The sequence below is a fragment of the Carassius carassius genome, chromosome 12 (genome assembly GCF_963082965.1).
Source record: "Carassius carassius chromosome 12, fCarCar2.1, whole genome shotgun sequence".
NCBI classification, from domain to species: domain Eukaryota; kingdom Metazoa; phylum Chordata; class Actinopteri; order Cypriniformes; family Cyprinidae; genus Carassius; species Carassius carassius.
The window spans coordinates 28214899-28235146 of NC_081766.1; the positions used below are offsets into that span (position 1 = coordinate 28214899).

Sequence of the window (20248 nt, forward strand, 5' to 3'; positions counted from 1 at the left end):
TCTATCAGTTATCATGAGAAAACAACATAAGGTGCTAATATAAACTCATAATGTGATAGAATACTAGCGAAAAAGTTATAATCTTAACCTTTAACTCCATACTGAAGTCCCAGATAGCCAGACCACGAAAATATAAATATAAAAAAATATATATACAAATGATTATTGTTTGGGATGCTGTGAGCACGGAGACTGTAGTGTACATTGTAAGTGTAAGTTTGAAAGCGTTTAGCTTAAATGATTAATATGAATAAACAGTGCTCATAAATGGCTGCTGAGGTTGTATTCTCAAGTGAAGCAAGTTGAGGCTTGACTTGACGTGACATACAGCCAAGTATGGTGACCCATACTCAGAATTCGTGCTCTGCATTTAACCCATCCAAAGTGGGCACACACACACTGTGAACACACACCCGGAGCAGTGGGCAGCCATTTGTGCTGCGGCGCCTGGGGAGCAGTTGGGGGTTCAGTGCCTTGCTCAAGGGCACCTTTGAGTTGTGGTAATGCCAGCCCGAGACTCGAACCCACCACCCTAGGGTTAGGAGTCAAACTCTCTAACCACTAGGCCACGACTTCCCTGGCTTGAACCAGGAAACAGCACTTCTTACGTCATTACGTCAACAACCAAATAATATTCTGACCTGCAAGGCATTGCAATGGGCTTTCTCTCATTGGTGAGGGAGGGTGTTACCATCACACACCTATGATCCCTCATTTTATGGCTGTATGGCTTGCTTGCTCAATGCCAATTTACCACCCCCGCATTTGATGCATGGTCCAACTCATGCATCAATTTATAAGAAATATTTGGGTGAACAAGGTTTACCATCAACACTAGTCTCAGCCTCAGACGTCATGCCCACGGACCATTGTCTAAACATCTGATGCATATGGGACACAAAAGTGGAAACACTTCAGGAGTGTCGAAGTCATCGTTGGATTGGTTGAATTCTACATGATTGACACACATGTGTCGCGTTCTTTAACGTTCCACCTGAAACAAATATCTTGTTCTTTTCAAATTGCTTTCAAGCTATTTAAACCAGTTTGCATTTTGGAAATGCACTGTCATATTTCATAATAATATTAACTTAATTTGACTTAACATGTTTTCATAAGTGGTTCTAAAATTCCTATCCAAAATTTTTTCACAAGATGCATTTTTCTGGTTAGTCTGCAAATGGTTAGTCTGCAGATACAACAAGCATTATCATTATTGTCTTAGTCCAACTTCTCTCTACTGTTTTCCACAAACCCAATTATTATATTACTTGTATCTCAATCCCCAAAAATTCTTGTTCTCTAGACATCTAATGTCATGCATCCATTTACTGGATGAAAAATAAAACTTTTGTTCACTCTTCTAACCAGCACCTCTTTATTTTCCCATCCACAACCTGTGTTGGCTGACTTTGTCTGTTGGTTTTCTATTGGCGCGTCTAGATAATCTATTGGAGGTCTCCAATAGATATGATTTTTCACCTAAAATAGGCCAGGAAGAGCTCTAGGACTGACCCACCAGTTTGCACCCAATTAATTTTTGGTCCTTGACCCCGAGTAGATGGTCCCCGACCTCGAGTTTTCTAAACTCACTATTCTTTTCTACAGATTTCAGTCAGCCAGCACAGTTCACTCTCTCTTCCAAAACAGAGAGTGTGACAGTGAAGGGAGGGTTTTTTTCCTCTCATGTAGTCTCTCAGAAAGTTATCTCTCTAAGCCAATGCTGGTATTTTCAACCACATTCTTGGAGTTGCTTATCATTTTCTATCCTTGGATGGAGGCCCTCCTGTCACATACCAACATGCTTTTACCATTCCATTACAATTCCACAATACAATAAGGATTGTGTGTGCTCTTTTACTGTCACACACATCTTAAAGGGATCATCGGATGCCCATTTTCCACAAGTTGATATGACTCTTTAGTGTCTTAATAAAAAAAAAATGTCTGTAACATAGTTTGGTGTAGTGTAAAAAACACTTTTTTTTACCCTGTCAAAAACAGCCCTTTTCAGGGCAGGCCGTTTTGTAGCATTTTTCTTATACTCTTATACTCTCTTTTTCTGTAGGTGAAGCTGGATCACGAATGATTCACGAAAAGATAGACACATTTAGGTAAGCAAAATGTAATCCACTGCGTCTTCAGCGGCTCAAATGTCTGGAGAAAATGACGACTGCTATGTTCATGCTTACATCCAACATCAGAACTCCTCAATCGCTTAGGAGACATTCTTGTCTACATCTGCTCCGGTGGTGAAACAATGGTACTGATGACAGCTCACTCAGGGCGGGTCTAAGGTAAGACGCCAGTCCAGTCTGTGCTGAAACACTACTGTCAATCAAACTGTCGTGGGAGGGGCCTGCCTGTGTAACATTTGAGAAATGGGTAACGATTTTAGTAGATTAAATAAAACAACACTTGGTGGATTTTTCTCAGTATAGGGTGGTTGTGTAGGCTACACACACCGCCAACACACATTCCAGTTCAAACAACTTGTAAAAGCGCATGTAGCATCCGATGACCTCTTTAAAGATGAATAGCTGTTCTTTGTTCTGTTAAATCAGCAAAGAAAAAAGCAAAACATAAAATGCAAAAATAACACACCCTTCAATAAGCATATCCTATTAATAAAACATACCATAATAATAAAATGTCTTCCACAATAGACATCCTGTCTGCATGGTTTCATTGGAGATTAAAACTGTGCAATATAGACTATAACCAGAGTAATCTTTATTTTGTTTGTTCAGTGGCGGAATTCTGGTTCAGTGGCAACTAGGGCTTATAGAATAGATTTAGGAGGAGAATTCTTTTTAGAAAAACACAGACTGGGGTAATGAATCTAAAGTAATCATTAAACGAAGAAGGTGTTTGGCCTTCAAGTTGTGCCATAATTTAATATTACATTTATGAGGTTGCAGCTCATTGGTCCTGACATAGCACAAGTTGAGGTAAGCTGCCAATTCATTAAGTTGATTGAATTTGAGCACATAATATCTTACAGTTTGTTGTACTAGTTCTTTTATGACCCCACCTAGACATTTTTTTTTAATGTTTATCACAGGTAATGGGCCAGCTTTTCCCCTCAATGAGTTGCCACCTCACTGTGGATCTACCATACCCACTTATGGAGGTGTTACCTATGCTACCCCCTATGATGGATGTGGTGTTGCACAACAGGTATTGCTTTTGTCTGTTCCATTAAGTATGAGCATAGAGTAAGGAAGACCAACCTGAGTGTTCATGTTGTCTTTCAGGGAGGGAGTTATGTGATGCAGATGCAATGGCAGGGGAACCGTGCATTCATTTCTTCTACTATGACCTCTACAACTGCAAATGAAACCTTCCTAGGACCTCATTCTCCTTCATATGACCGATTCCGCTGCCTCCCCTTTATTCTTAAAATAAATGTACTCTGCAAATAACTACATTGCCAGAACCATCGGAAGCACTCAAACTTCCACCTAATGGGTAACCTGAAGTGTTTCCACAAGGGTTATCCCACATCCGAGTCAGCAGAGGATCCTACAACAAGCCTACAACAAGATTCCCACAAGCCAATCCAGAAGCTTCGATTTCCAAAGTACCCCCATATGATTTGGCCATATTATCCTACAGCTAAGCCAGCAGAGAAACCTCCATCAGATGCCCAAGCACCAAACCAGAAGCCTCAATTTCCAAAGTACCCCACTATGATTTGGCCAGATCATTACCCTCATCATGGCAGACCAAAGCCCAATGAGAAACCAGTTCCCACCACCACATCAGCTGCCCAAGCACCACCTGAGAAGCCTCAACTCCCAAAGGACCCCCATGTATTTTGGCCGTATTACTACCCTGATGACCATTATCTAGTCAGACCAAAACCCACAAAGAAACCAGCACCAGCCATCCCCACTCCTCCGCACCAGGTTTGCCAGCAATAACCCAGAAACCGCAACCCCCATTGTACCCTGGAAGCCTATTTCCTCAGTATAGCTATTACCCCAATTATCCTCTTTATTGAACAAAATCCAGTGTAGCCTCACAAACCCCCTACCACACCAACTATAACCACCACTCCTCAACTCTGAACTACAACTGCAGCTGCTGAATTCAAACCTTCTGCCAACCAGCCTCCCAAAGAGCCCCCCCACCCATACTATAAACCACCCAGTTATATACGTTATGAAAAAGACCCCTTTGCACTTAAATTTGTGGATTTTTCAGATTTTGATCCCAAATCCTTCCCATGAAATTTTAACAAGGTTTAAGGACAGCTATTTAGAATTAGGCTGGTAATGTGCTGCATGTGGCAAAAGATTGCCTCCTGATTGAAGGCTAATATGGAGTGACTGCAATGTGATTCCTAATCTTTCATTTTATCCTTGTTCTCTCAAACATTCAAAAAATCATCAAACATCCTTCGTCTTTTTTATTTATTTAATTATTTAATATAGGCCATTTATGTATCTGGTAAAATTTTATGTGTAATATTATGTGAGTTTCGAACATCTAGTGTGAAATTAATGCCAAAACACATCTAGTTTACTGCTTTATTTTATTTTGAGTGGCTGTGTTTCTTTGCGAGATGCTTATGCTCCTCCTTTGCTTGTGTTCTTTTCCTCCTCCCTCTTCCTTTCGTGTGTGTGATGCTGGTCTCAAGGGTGTAGCTCACACACTGCAGTAGAAGGTAGGGCTTGGCTGCTGCAATACAATGAGCTGAAAGATGGTGCACCAGGAAAAATGTGTTTACCAGGTAAGACAGGTCAATATATCTTGTATTGTCTTAAGCACTGTGGCATCGGTGTGTCTTATATGAGTGTGTCTGTATATCTACATTTGCTTTTTTATTTGTATTTATTTATAAACATTTTTTGATGCTATAAGAATTTCCTTCTGAGTGAAGGACGTTAAAAAGCCTGTAGATTTACTTTTGAAGAAAATGTGCTGCTTGAATTAGAATTGATTTTACCCATCCCACACAAGGTCATATTTTTCATTTGTTTGGATGGCTGCATTTGCTTAGCATTAACTGCTAGTCTAGTGGCAACATCTCATCCACTAATGAAAGCAATCAAATCTAGCTGTTACCATTTTTCAGAATGTACAGGAAACCTGGTTTACAGATTGTTAATATTACGTCACAAGCTGTGACGTTAATTGGTGTTATGGGTGCCATTTGTATCCTTTTATCGAAATGTTAATATCAGTGGAACTGGCCTGCAATCAGCCTGAAAATGGAACATGGGCAGGAGCGTAGAGAAAAATAAGTGTGTCTATTGATATAGTTAATGCTATTGATATAGTTAATAGTAAATGTTAGTCATTCTGAGCACCAGAAGGCAGCTGTGTTGCCATGGCAATAAATTGAGTATAGTATGAAGATCTGAGCGAACATTTGATTCTTGCCAATATATAACATCACATCAGGAATGGTTGCACAGTTATGTATTTCCCTTCTAACAGAGAATGTTCTCAGAACTTTGGCTTATATTCCAGCAAGGATCTCTTAAATTTACAAATGTCCTGCTAGTAACATTAATATAGTGTTTGTACAAAGTTATCTGTTTTTTTAAATAATATTTTTAAAACATTAACACAAAAACATTATGTATCGTTTACGGAACTGTTTTTCATAGGTGTTTTAGTTGGATGTTTTTGTAAAGTTTTTTTTAAATACTACTACTGGTTTCAAAAAGTTCAGGGAACATATCAAAAGTAACATTCCCATAATATTTGCAAAATGATAACAGGAGTGTTTGCACATTTCTTTAACTAAGAAAAAAAAAAAGTTTTGAACACTAAAAACATTTAGAAATATTATTTTGATAACTTAATGGGAATGTTAGAAAAACTCTCTTAGATCATGTTTTTTGTTAGCTGGTGTTTGTGTTTGTCGAGCGCCTGTGCTCTTCCCATGTGTTCTGGTTTTTCTCCTTTTTTTCTCTTCATCTCTGTAATTTGCAGTTTATTGAGGCAGCAGTGATTTTGACAGAAGCACAAAATCTGAATTTATATCATACATTCCCAACCAGACTCCGAGCAATAGCTTCTCTCTTTTTTCCACACCGATACCTTCATGCCCTTGAGATCCAGCACGTTCTTTAAATGCTGTCATGAGCATTCAGTAGCCGCTGTACGTAGCTATATGAAAGTGGATGACATCTATTTTAAAATGCCACATCAAATATTTCTGCAGACTGTGTCTGTGAGCGTTCTCTTCATTTTATTGAAGTCGACTGTGTTTTTGTCAGGCCCAGAGGAATGAGAGGGAGTCCATTAGGCAGAAGCTGGCCCTTGGCAGTTTCTATGACGACGGACCGGTTACCTTTACTGGCTGCAGCAAGAGCAGCAAAAACTGCCTGTCCTCACGGTCAGTGTGCACTTGTGTTCAGTGGATTGGGGTTGTGTTTTATGTAATGGTGACTATTGGGGGGGGGGGTAATTGGGGGGATGACACTGTATGCACTTCTGGTCAGATGTTTAGCGTAAGTGAGTTTTTTTTTTTTTTTCTCAGGTATTTGGAAATAGTCTCTTATGCTCACCAAAGCAGCATTTATTTGATTAAAAATACAGTAAATGCTGTAATATTGTGAAATATTATTACAATTTAAAATGACACTTTTCTATTTGAATGTGTTTTTAAATGTAATCTATCCCTGTGATGCAAAGCTGAATTTTCAGCATCATTACTCCAGCTTTGCAATCACATAAATAACTTACATTTAACATGAAAAAAAACAGGCTAAATTGTAATAATATTTGATAATATTACAGTTTTTGCAGTATTTGTTATTACATAAATGCAGTCTTCGATTATTAGAGACTTCTTTCAACAACATAAAAAAAATCACAATTATTCCAAACTTTTGACAAATAATGTAGCTACTGGTAAAAAGAATAAAAAAGTGAAAAATGTTATAAGGTTCAGCAGATAATATTTTTGGTGTTGTCCCATTAGCCACCAGATGACGAAGCACCATTTGTCCAGTGTGTTTCATCATGAGGCACTTCAGTCTTTGTGGGCTGGGCTTGTAATCGTCTCACTGTATCATTGCATACCAAATGTATAACTTGAGCAGTCAACCCCATTTCTCACTCGACATCTAAGTGTACTTTGTTTTAATGGTTTGATCAAACAAATGTTTGACAGAAAAAAAGAAAATCTTGCTTTGTGGCTATTTTAGTCTGTTGTGCTTATTGTTTAATATTTGGAGAAAGAGAGTCTGTTGACTTGACACATTTTCTCAAAAATAACATAGGAAGGGAATTTAGACATTGCTGAGGCAAAGATGTTGTGGCGAGTGAAAACGTCAGCAGTTAATCTACAAAAAAATCTTTCTGCATAAATATGCTCCTTAAGAGATCAGTGTCGATAGTTATCACTTATAAGTGCCATATATACATTTACCCTATATATATATATATATATATATATAATGATATATATATATATATATCTATATATATATATATATATATATATATATATATATATATATATATATATATATATATATATATATATATATATATACAGTACAGACCAAACGTTTGGAAACATTACTATTTTTTATGTTTTTGAAAGAAGTTTCTTCTGCTCATCAAGCCTGCATTTATTTGATCAAAAATACAGAAAAAATTTAATATTGTGATATATTATTACAATTTAAAATAATTGTTTTAAATGTATTATACTTTAAATTATCATTTATTCTATGCAAAGCTGAATTTTCAGCATCATTACTCCAGCCTTCAGTGTCACATGTAACATCCAGTCTATCACTTGATCATTTAGAAATCATTCTAATATTCTGATTTATTATGAGTGTTGGAAACAGTTCTGCTGTCTAATATATTTGATGAATAAAAGGTTAAAAAGAACTGCATTTATTCAAAATAAAAAAAAATTCTAATAATATATATTCTTTACTATCACTTTTTATCGATTTAACACATCCTTGCTGAATAAAAGTATTGATTTTATTTTAAAAAAAGAAAGAAAAAAAAATTACTGACCCCAAATTACTGACCAGTAGTGTATATTGTTATTACAAAATATTTATATTTTAAAAACATAGCTACTTTTTTTTTTTTTACTTTTTATTCATCAAAGTATCCTAAAAAGTATCACATGTTCTGAAAAAATATTAAGCAGCAGAACTGTTTCCAACTTTGATAATGAATCATCATATTAGAATGATTTCTAAAGGATCATGTGATAATGATCCTAAAAATTCAGCTTTGCATCACAGAAATAAATGATAATTTAAAGTATAATAAATTTAAAAACAATTATTTTAAATTGTAATAATATATCACAATATTACATTTTTTCTGTATTTTTGATCAAATAAATGCAGGCTTGATGAGCAGAAGAAACTTCTTTCAAAAACATTAAAAATAGTAATGTTTCCAAACTTTTGGTCTGTACTGTATATATATATATATATATATATCATTCAACAACATGAGGTGCATTAAACTTTAAATAACAATACATCAAGGTTTTCCAAACTGGGCTAGGCCTAGAAAACTAACATAACTATATTGGTGGACTAACATAAGAAAGCTATCCTAAGCCATGAGATAGAGATGCTAGGACAACAGCCAGACACCTCTCAGAGGGCAAGAAGATCTCTGGTACCAAGCCCAGGAAGGACAATGCTTCTCACTGGTCAAAATGCAGTTTCTGCCCTTCATCCACCCAGAGACTGATTCCTGAGGTTCTGGTCTGTGACTGCCATACAAATTCCTTAATACTGAGCCTCTGGCTCGTGAGGGAAAAGGCAATAATGGATACCAAGTCCTGAGTCTCCGGCTTTTGAGGAAGCAACAGATAGAACAATGTTCTGAGCCTTCACCCTGTGAGGAAAGAGATACTCTGTGTTCAGACTTGAGTGAGTGACACAGCCAAGAATGGTGACCCATACTCAGAATTCATGCTCTGCAATTAACCCATCCAAAGTACACACACACACAGCACATACCATGAACACACACCCGGAGCAGAGGGCAGCCATTAATTCTGCGGCACCCAGGGAGTAGTTAGGGGTTCAGTGCCTTGCTCAAGGGCACCTAAGTCGTGTTATTGCCGGCCCAAGACTTGAACCCACAACCCTAGGGTTAGGAGTCAAACTCTCTAACCACTAGGCCATGACTTCCACCTTCAGAGACTTATTCCACAACTTCCGAGTCTTGTCTCTTCAGAGAGACAAAGCAGATTGATCAAGTTTAGACTTTAGCCCTGAGAAGCAGAAGAAACACAGACATTTGCAACAAGGTTAAGCTCTGACGAGCAAACCTTCACTTCAAGGTATTTTGTTTGTGATTTCCAGACAAGGACCTTCTGCACCTACTCCAGGGCCACATCTGTGTGTTCCAGATGTTAGTACCCTTTTGAGCTCCAGGAGATCAGCATCCTCCAGCGTTTCATGTTCAAGGCTGTTGAAACTAATTCCTGCTCCTTTCCCCATTGCATTGTTACCAGCACAACCAGTGGAAGAAATCACCACCACTAGACTGCTCACTCGAATATCACTTATCCAAACCTCTTCCAGAGACTCTATTGTTCTACTATTGAACTGAATGTAAAGATCACCGTAAATGGGAGAATATGACATTTAAACAGAAAGTCTTAAATGTTGACTAAGGGAATGAAAAGCAAATACATGACATATAAATATGCCTGGTATAGTGCTAATTTTGTTTCTTTATTTAATCTGTACTAAACATTTATGTGTATAATTACTGTATGTAGAGTAAAATTATTATTTTTAGTGCTTTCTCTTTATAGAAACAGAAGCCTCTTACCATTGGCCACTTACTTCATATTATGACATTTTATTGCATCACAAATCCATGGACTGGATTTAGTGTGAGAGTTGCTGATTAAAATCAAAGAGCATACAGTATTTTCCTGCACTACACTCAACGGTGTATATTTCACAGAATATTTCCCCACAGTATAAACCCATAACTTTACAAGAGATACCACAGAAGCAGTCTCTACCAGTCTACATGAGTAAACTCTGCCACTGAAGACTTCTATTGAAGCCTATAGCCAATGCTTTCTTTGAATACCTTTAACCACCAAATTCTATTGCAAATGAAGAAAAGTTCAAGCAAAGCTTTCTGTGGGAAGTGTGCATCACTGCGGTTCACAGACACTAAAAATAGACTTTTTCACTCTTTCTTTCTCTTTTCAGTAAATTCTATCTGAAGTTATACCTGAGTTATACTTCATGGTTTATTACACAAAGAAGTTAATTATTTTTTCTCAAATAACACTGATTATTAATCAAAATGCATTCTAAAGATTATAATTTAAGAGACTTGTTGTGTATTCCACCCCATTGCAAATAAATAAATAGCAGTAAGCTGTATTGTTGCACATTAGTTATGTTAATAAAATTTTCGAAATTATTTTTTTTATGTCTCTCACATTGCATTTTCTTTCTGAACATTTATTTTTATTTGTGCAAGAACAAAGTCATACTATACAAAATTTGAATATACAATGAAAAGTGGCTAAATAAAAGACCAACAGCCAATGGCACACGAGTTACTATATGTAAACTATTTTTATTTTATTATTATTTCTCTCTCCCATATTGCATGTATCTTTTCTGCCAAACATTTTTTAAATGCTTATTTCAGGCTAAAAATCTTGGGTAACACTTTATAATAACTTTCATCATTAACAAACATTATATAATGCTTAATGGATCATTAGTTAATATATATTCAATGAATTAAAAACGTGAGAAAATTCTGCTTATTAATGTTTGCTAATAAACTTATTAAACATTAGATAATGTTTAACAAATCATTATTTCATATAATTTAAAATGCTTACAAATGTCATTAAACTTTAAAAAAAAATCCATATGATCAGGTACTTATTGAAAATCTACAACTGATTTTAGCAGATGTTATAAAATGTTTAGCTTGTGTTAATGCACAACACTGTTGCTGCTATTGAGGTGTGATATGCGGTTGAGGGTTGGTGTCAACAGGGTACAGGGGTCAATTTGATTTTTATAAGGGAACACGGTTCAATCTGTTTATATTTTAATAAATGAACAATTAATTTATTTTAAATAAGGATTTGTTTTCTCCTGTTTATTTATGATTCAAGGAATATCCTGTTAAATGATTTAATATACTTAGGCATTACTTTTGACTCTGCTTTGACTTTTGATAAACAGATCAATGCTGTGGTTATGTTGTTTTTATCAGCTAAAGAATATTGCAAAGATTCATTCATTCTTAACATCAAGAGACATGGAGTCTGTAATACATGCTTTTATTTCATCCAGATTAGATAATTGTAATGCATTGTACTTGGGTGATTCACAGACTCTATTGTCTTGTCTTCAACTTGTTCAAAATGCTGCCGCTCGATTGTTAACTGGAACAATGAAGAGGGAAAATATTTCACCAGTGTTGATCTCTCTCCACTGGCTCCCAGTTAAATATTGTATCCATTTTAAAACATTGTTAATGGTTTATAAGGGTACATGGACTGGCTCCATCTTATATCTCCTATCTCCTTCTGTTCCATTGTAATGCCTCTAGGGAACTTCGATCAACTAGTAGTCTTCAGTTGACTGTTAAATTAAATTAAAAAGGAGATCTTGCCTTTTCAGTGGCTGCTCCACAGTTATGGAACAAGTGGCGCACCCTATATAAGAACTTCACCGACATATGCTGATTTTAAGTCTCTTATTAAAACATATTTATTTACTGTTGCTTATGGTCATAAGTAAGCACAATGGCATAACTGTAGTGTAATATCTGTCGCTGTGTTCTATGTTTACTTTTGTATTTTTTATTTTTTATTTTTTGCTTAAATCCTGTACAGCACTTTGGCCAACAGCTGTTGTTTTTAAATGTGCTCTATTAATAAATATGACTGACTGGCTGACTGACTGACTATCAATGGGAGTGTTGAGGCAATATATATATATATACACAGGGGCTTGTCATATAATTAGAATATCATCAAAAAGTTGATTTAATTCACTAATTCCATTCAAAAAGTGAAACCTGTATATTATATTCATTCATAACACACAGCCTGGTATATTTCAAATGTTTATTTCTTTTAATTTTGATGATTATAACTTAAGGAAAATCCCAAATTCAGTATATAAAATTTAAATATTACTTAAGACCAATACAAAGAAAGGATTTTTAGAAATCTTGGCCAACTGAAAAGTATGTACATGAAAAGTATGAGCATGTACAGCACTCAATACTTAGTTTGGGCTCCTTTTGCCTGAATTACTGCAGCAATGCAGCGTGGCATGAAGTCGATCAGTTTGTGGCACTGCTCAGGTGTTATGAGAGCCCAGGTCGCTCTGATAGTGGCCTTCAGCTCTTCTGCATTCTTGGGTCTGGCATATCGCATCTTCCTCTTCACAATACCCCATCGATTTTCTTTGGGGTTAATGTCAGGCGAGTTTGCTGGCCAATTAAGAACAGGGATACCAGGGTCCTTAAACCAGGTGCCCTGCAGGTGCCAATTCCTGTTGAAAAATGAAATCTGCATCTCCATAAAGTTGGTCAGCAGCAGGAAGCATGAAATGCTCTAAAACTTCCTGCTATATGGCTGCATTGACCTTAGACCTCAGAAAGCACAGTGGACCAACACCAGCAGATGACATGGCACCCCAAACCATCAATGACTGTGGAAACTTTACACTGGACCTCAAGAAACGTGGATTGTGTGCCTATCCTCTCTTTCTCCAGACTCTGGGACCCTGATTTCCACTCAGCAGCAGCCCAGTACTTTTTGTCTTTAGACGCTTCTGACGCTGTCTGTTGTTCAAGAGTGGCTTGACATATGGAATATGACAGCTGAAACCCATGTCTTGCACACGTCTGTGTGTAGTGGTTCTTGAAGCACTGACTCCAGCTGTTGTCCACTCTTTGTGAATCTCCCCCACATTTTTGAATGGGTTTTGTTTCACACTCCTCTCCAGGCTGCGGTTATCCCTATTGCTTGAACACTTTTTTCTACTACATCTTTTCCTTCCCTTCGCCTCTCTATTAATGTGCTTGGACACAGAGCTCTGTGAACAGCCAGCCTTTTTTGCAATGAGCTTTTGTGTCTTGCCCTCCTTGTGCAAGGTTTCAATGGTAATTTTTTGGACAACTGTCAAGTCAGCAGTCTTCCCCGTGATTGTGTTGCCTACAGAACTAGACTGAGAGAACATTTAAAGGCTTTGCAGGTGTTTTAAGTTAATTAGCTGATTAGAGTGTGGCACCAGGTATCTTCAATATTGAACCTTTTCACAATATTCTAATTTTCTGAGATACTGAATTTTGGGATTTTTCTTAGTTGTCAGTTATAATCATCAAAATTAAAAGAAATAAACATTTGAAATATATATGTCTGTGTGTAATGAATGAATATAATATACAAGTTTCACTTTTTGAATGGAATCAGTGAAATAAATCAACTTTTTGATAGTATATATATATATATATATATATATATATATATTGCATCAACATTACAATCTGTTTTTAGCAAGAATTTAGCTAAACTTAACCAGCCACTCTTTACAAAAACCTTGTTACATTAGCTAAAAGTCCAATGCCCATAAAGATCCTAAATGATTAGTAATTGAATATATACGTTTAAAAATGATGGATAGTTTCTACTTTAGATCAATCTTTGCAAAAACATGATCAAATGATAAATAAATGATTAGTAAAGATGTGTGAATAGAGTAAATGCCGGTCTTTCGGGACACTTTTTGCCATCGAGATGACTGCTCATAAAGGTATTAATGATTATTAAACATTTGTAAATACTGAATAGTTTCCACTTTAGTTTGGGTACTGCAAAAACATGAATAAAACATGAATAGATTATTTGTTAAGATTTGTAAATAGAGGTCTACACAACAAACAAAGACCCACAAATGAAGATCATCACTGCACTTTCACTCTAGGCTTCAGAATGGGGTGAATCTACAGATATGCTTTGTGAATGACAGCAGCAGTGACAGGGACAGTGATGTAGAGGACAGCAGAACAGAGACCAGCTTGGACACCCCATTGTCACCTATGGTATAAACCCTAGATCTTTAACGTATATTAAACAAAGTGCTTATACATTTTGGAACTGAGATGATGATGTGATTTACTGTTTGTGTGTGTGTGTATTATTTTTTTGCCCTGTCTCACTATAGAGTAAACAGAGTTCCTCACTCTCTGACCGGGATACAGGAGAGGAAGACCTGGACTCAGAGGATTCAGAATTCTGGCGGCTACAGCGGCGGCTGCAGGAGGAGGCCCGTGTGGCACTGGCGTTGGCCCGTCCCATGGCCCGCATGCAGGTGGAGGTGGAGAGACAGATTCAGCTACACCGCAGGTCCCCTGTGGCAGACCTGGTCAGTCAGACAACAGTCCAAAAATAGCGTTGTATTGTTTTATCTCCCTGCAGGCTGTAAGAGCCTTCACTTCATCTCACTTGGTAATAAGAAAAACTAAATCAATACATTCAGCATCACTTAACTTTTTATGTTACAGTTACCACATCTGCCACACATCAGTGAGAGCCTATTGAAGAGAAATCTGAGGCCTGTGGACTTGAGGGACATGAGTCTTGGACAGTTACAGGTCATCACCAATGACCTACACTCTCAGATACAAGGTAAAGGCAGCAGACAGAAATATTCCAATTAAGCAACCAGTTTGCCATTTCATTATTTTCTAAGAGTTTCTTTATATATATATATATATATATATATATATATATATATATATATATATATATATATACAGTACAGACCAAAAGTTTGGACACACCTTCTCATTCAAAGAGTTTTCTTTATTTTCATGACTATGAAAATTGTAGATTCACACTGAAAATAAAGAAAACTCTTTGAATGAGAAGGTGTGTCCAAACTTTTGGTCTGTACTGTATATATATATATATATATATATATATATATATATATATATATATATATAAGCATTATCAAATAGATTCGGCATGACTGTGATATGGCCGTAGGCATGAGGATGCAGGTTAAGTGCCGTAGATAATCACAGCGTGCTGATATACAGCCATATTGCATGGCTAAGAGTGTGATATTGCGTTAATACAACATTTCGGTGACACAAGTGTGTAAAGTGTGTTATTTAGTCTTTAAAACCCCTCTTTTGTGCAGAACTACTTCCTTCCATCATGGATTCAAATCTCAGTTTGACAGTTTAACAGCTGAGCCCAAGCCTCCGTTACAAATTCGAAAACGTCATATAATGTTAAATAATGACATTATCACATTTTATATAACACACACACACACACACACATAACACATTAAATATTACATATATGCAAAATTAATAGTAAAGTTACAAAACATTTATATTTCAAATAACTCATTAAACAGTCCCGTTTCCACAAAAACTGAAGTAGCCATTATTTTCGACATAATAAGAAATGTTTCTGGAAGAATGATTTCTGAAGGATCGTGTGAGACTGAAGACTGGAGTAATTAATACAGAAATTCAGCTTTTGCCATTACAGGAAAAAACCTTTAAATCATATTTCACAATATTGCTGTATTCTTGATCAAGTAAAGCATAAAGCATGGTGAGCAAACTTTTTCAAAAAGAAAACTTACCAGTCCTTAACTTTTGAACACTATTACTGTATATGTTTTACACATGCTATTTTAATGTTTAGTCATGTTCTTATATCTTTTTTTTATGAAGTTATATTATGCAAAAACCAGAAAGACAAAACTCTTTGTTCTAGTAATGGCAATAATGAGGTTGATTTGACTTGTAATTGCGGTGCAGGTCTGAATGAGGAACTGGTTCAGCTGTTGCTCATGAGAGATGAACTGCACATGGAACAGGATGCCATGCTGGTAGATGTGGAGGATCTAACCAGGTTAGGCCGTGACCCTTTTAAACGCAGATTAAATAAGAGCTTACATTGAGGTTGGGATGAGTACATGCAAAAAAAAAACATTTTTTTTTGTTTATGTTTTTGAACAGGCATGCACATAGCCAGCAGAGGCACATGATGGAGAAGTCCCTAGCCAAAGCCAAAGCAGCTTGCCATGGTCGCTGTGGTTCTCCATTTTGAGTCAAACAGCAGGGTCCAACCGCTTGTTTCACTATACAATGAAGCAGTGTACTCACGATAGATCCTTTTTATAGATGTGTGTTTTTGCCTATGTTCCAAGCTTTGTGTGGATGTATGTTACTTATACATGCTGTACGTGTTCATGCATGCCCGCACCTTAGCTGGGGGTTACACACTCCTCTGAGAAAATCCTGTTGATCCTTTATTATGTATAAATAAAAAAAGAATCATCAATCACTGACAGGCTGGATCTTCTCCCGTGCAAAATATCTGCTGGTTTCATCATACTGAATAGACCATAATAGGAAACAACTCTAGTAGAAGGCTGGTTCACCCCAAAAACCTTTTTGAAGATTTTCAGTGAATGTTTCTGAATTTTTTTTTTTCCATGCGATGAAAGTCAATGGGGATGCAAAACAACATTAGACCCCAGTGACTTTCATTTTTGAAATATGTTATTTTCCACAGATGAAGGAAATGCATCCAGGCATCTCTATCAGCTAGTAAACTGCTTCTCTGTGCAGATTATTACTGGATTCGCTTATCAACCTTCTGCAATATCCCTCTTTAAGGATGAATACGTTTACTCTAGTTTACTCTGACGCAGTGTTTGCACTGGCTGATGTGCTGTGCATGGAGCTCTCCTACCTAAAACATAACCAAAAGTGAATATTAGGGTGATGTTAATGTTATATTTGTTTGACACTGCCTGGTGTGGTGGTATTTGATTCTTGTGTTCACAATGAACTATTAACGTCAGTCTTTTAATAATGTCTATTTTATTTACATTTTCATCCAAATGTGGCATTTGCTGTTTCACAGCTGTGCGTGACAGCATGGTTGAATTGCTGTATATATTTGTGCACAGAACTGTGAATGGAAATTAGGAACAAATAAATGACCTAATATGGACCAGTATGACATGAAACTGTTTTCTTCTTCAGTTCCAACTGTTTTGCAGAGTCACAAGATGGAGCGCCAAACAAGTGTCATTGTGGTCTGTATTAGGTCAGTCCCACAAACGAAACCTGTACAAATGAAAAATGCAATAAATAAAAATAACAGTGTGAAAAAAGAAATCGTTTTTTTTGAGTTCACTTATCTGATTTTTGTATCTAAGTTTTCCACAGTGACTTTGTGAAAACAACACTTTGTCATGAAATGTCAGCATATAGAATCTGAACTGAGAGTCGAGTAGAGTTACATTCACTTCCTTTTTGTGGCCAGTCTGGCCAGATTACTCAAAACACTCCACTGCGCTCCCGCTCTCTCGCTGTTACGCAGGCCAAGAGTCCAGTACCACAATATTACATCATTTTTAGGAGATATGATGTGTCAGCTCCAGCAGATGATCACAATTAATAAGGAAAATAAAACAGTTAAGTTGTTTTTAGTGGGTTTTCCACTCTTGTTGAACTCAGACTGCAAACCCAATAATATGTGAATGTATATTAAATGTAATAAAAAGAGAAAGAATGGATAAATACATTATACATAAAAATGAAAGTAATTAATACAAAAAAGTCACTTTCTATAAATGCAAATTTTCTATATTAATATTCCCAGTATTCATAATAATATATAATATTAATTTCTATAAATGTAAAACATGACACCGTGAAAGCTTGTTGTTTCATGCTTAAATAACTGGTCAATTCAGAGGAAATGTGACATTATTTCAGATTAAAGGAATTTAATGCACGTTAAACTCAATCAATATGTTGATTAAAAATGACCTTAAAAATTATAACTTGTTCCTTGTTTTCTTAAGAAGAAGAAGAAGAAGAAACCAAAATCAGGATTACAGTAAAGCACTTAGTAAATGGGGTAAAGTTTTGGATAAATTAAAGAAAATGTTTCTGCTAAAACTTGTTTATTTTTAGAAAATCTGTTTGAATCATTGTTTTCACAGTAATCTTATGATTTTAACACATTAAAAATCACAGCAAAAAAAAAAAAATATGTATATATATATATATATATATATATATATATATATATATATATATATATATATATATATATATATATATATATATATATATATATATATTGAGCAGGCTATTTTAAGATTTACAGATTGACTCACTTCTATTTTAAGTGTCTTTTTATTCAGGGGGAAATAGCAGATATGAATGTAATTCATTATCCTAAGGCAAATGCTAAGTGTAACTTGGAATGTTTTTTACGTTTAAAATGTTTTACTATCATAACATTCAACAAAATTCCTACAAGTTCTTACATCACGAGATATCTTCAACGCCCAGTTTTCTTTTAAACCTTATTTTACGTGTTTCTGTGAAATGTTTATATGACTGTAAACGAGAACACAACTAATTCAAAAAAATGCATGAAATTGATAGTGATAAAAGGGGTTTTACGAAATAAGAAGGTTCTTGATGCTTATCATGCACACACACACAGACACACACACACATACTGTAGTACTCCGTGTGTACAGTAGTAAATCGAAACGTGCGTTAATTCCCATGCAAGCAGTGTGTCCTAAACTACAGAACTCAACATCTGTAATACCACGGAAATTACAAAAACACATGGTTATTTTCATTTTAGTTAATAACAACGCGTTTTGAAAAGGAAACTCCCTTATCTCCAGATGATCTATAAAAGGACAAATCCTGATCCTTAGCATTAGAATGTGCAACAGTTGAACCAACAATGCCGTCCAGCGTTTGCAATTGTGAGTATTTTTATTTAGCTTTTTTCCTTTTTAATCTACAAACGATTTCGGTGCTCTATCCTATCCTATTCATTTCAATTCATTTTATTTATAATAAAAGAAAGATGCATCATATTAACATAATGTATTGTAAAATGTGATGTTTTGCTACAGATTTGCTCGTCAGCATTGTGTGCTTTGCTCTGCTGTGGAGATGTAGTATCGGCGGTCAGGTCGGAGCGCGTGAATCACCATTGCGCCTCACGGGAACGTGCAAAGAACTTGCGCGCTCACTGCTCGGGAACGTGTCAGCTGTGCTCGAGGTGGTGAGTGTCATTCAGTAAAGTAACACATATAGCTAACACACCCACACACACGATCTTAAGTGTATATTATCCTCTTATAGAACCACTTGTTCAGCGGTTTTGACTGCTCACAGCAAAACGCAGAGGTGCATCTCAGGAGGCAAACGGTGTCTGCTTGCACACCACAGGTAAGAGAAGAGAGTCACGCTAAAAATGATATGATGATGCTCTCCTAATGGAGTTTACGAGTCATAGCGCATAAGTGGACAAGGCAAGAATGACAAGTCCACTTTTTTTCTTTTCTTTTTTTAAATAAGCATCATACAATTTACATATAACCCTATGTATAACAGAATATTTTAAGTAGATTTTTTATTTTTTTTGTATATATATTCATAATTCTTTATTCATTTTAAGGATACATTTTTGCATTCTCTAAATGGTCCTGAGATCAACGTGACGAATAAGTATACTACTATTACTACTACTACTGTTACTACTAATACACGAAAATACTACTACTACTAAAATAATTGATAATAATAATAAAGTAAATTGTTGTCGTTTAAAATAACTATTAAATTTGTCTTAAAATACAGCTTCTTGAAACTATGATAGACTCTTGTTTGTGAATAAAAAACAAAAACATTGGGTTTATTTAAAATTATAATGCTTAATTATTGACAGTGGAAGGCATTGAAAACAGAGTTGCCTCGATTTAATTTATAACTAAACCTCAGTGTAAGTTTGCTCATAAATATTACATGCCATTGTATTAAAAATCATTATTTATTAAATTCCTTTCTTCATCATAGCACATTCTTGATCGCTGAATTTCAGCGTAATCAAAACATGTTTCTCATTATGTTTTCCACCCAACAGAACTCCGACTGCGCTCACAGTGCTGTTCTAAATATTGATGAGGTAAATCTACAATCCATATTCCCAATTCTTCAGTTTATTCTTCTGTTGATTAGTGTCTTTTGTCATTTACATTGCCATATCTCTTTGTAGAATGAATGCCTACAGAGTATTCTGGAAGATCTCCACTACTATCGGGGGACATTTAGAGCTTACTCGAACCCAGAGCTCACCAGAAGTGTAGTTAGGAGCATTGATGACCTCCTGCAGGTAAAATAAGCCAATCAACCAAACACAAAC

General features: G+C 35.9%; 2 protein-coding genes across 2 annotated transcripts in view; both read left to right on the forward strand.

Annotated features, from left to right (window-relative positions):
• The window catches only part of LOC132155168 (uncharacterized), a 73979-nt gene that overhangs the window by 40469 nt on the left and 13262 nt on the right, over positions 1-20248 (forward strand). The window lies entirely within an intron of this gene.
• Positions 4586-16437, forward strand: LOC132154285 (schwannomin-interacting protein 1-like). The gene is made up of 7 exons (XM_059562841.1): positions 4586-4738; positions 6237-6355; positions 13950-14067; positions 14190-14390; positions 14530-14653; positions 15811-15904; positions 16012-16437. The coding sequence occupies exons 1-7, from the start codon at positions 4709-4711 to the stop codon at positions 16100-16102; spliced, it is 777 nt and encodes a 258-aa protein (XP_059418824.1). The 5' UTR covers positions 4586-4708; the 3' UTR covers positions 16103-16437.

Excerpts from the sequence above, each read along its gene's own strand:
- LOC132154285 (XM_059562841.1), top strand. The coding sequence starts at position 4,709 with ATGGTGCACCAGGAAAAATGTGTTTACCAG. Across the intron at positions 14,068-14,189 it reads ACACCCCATTGTCACCTATG|AGTAAACAGAGTTCCTCACT; the intron begins GTATAAACCCTA and ends GTCTCACTATAG. Across the intron at positions 14,391-14,529 it reads GGTCCCCTGTGGCAGACCTG|TTACCACATCTGCCACACAT; the intron begins GTCAGTCAGACA and ends TTTATGTTACAG.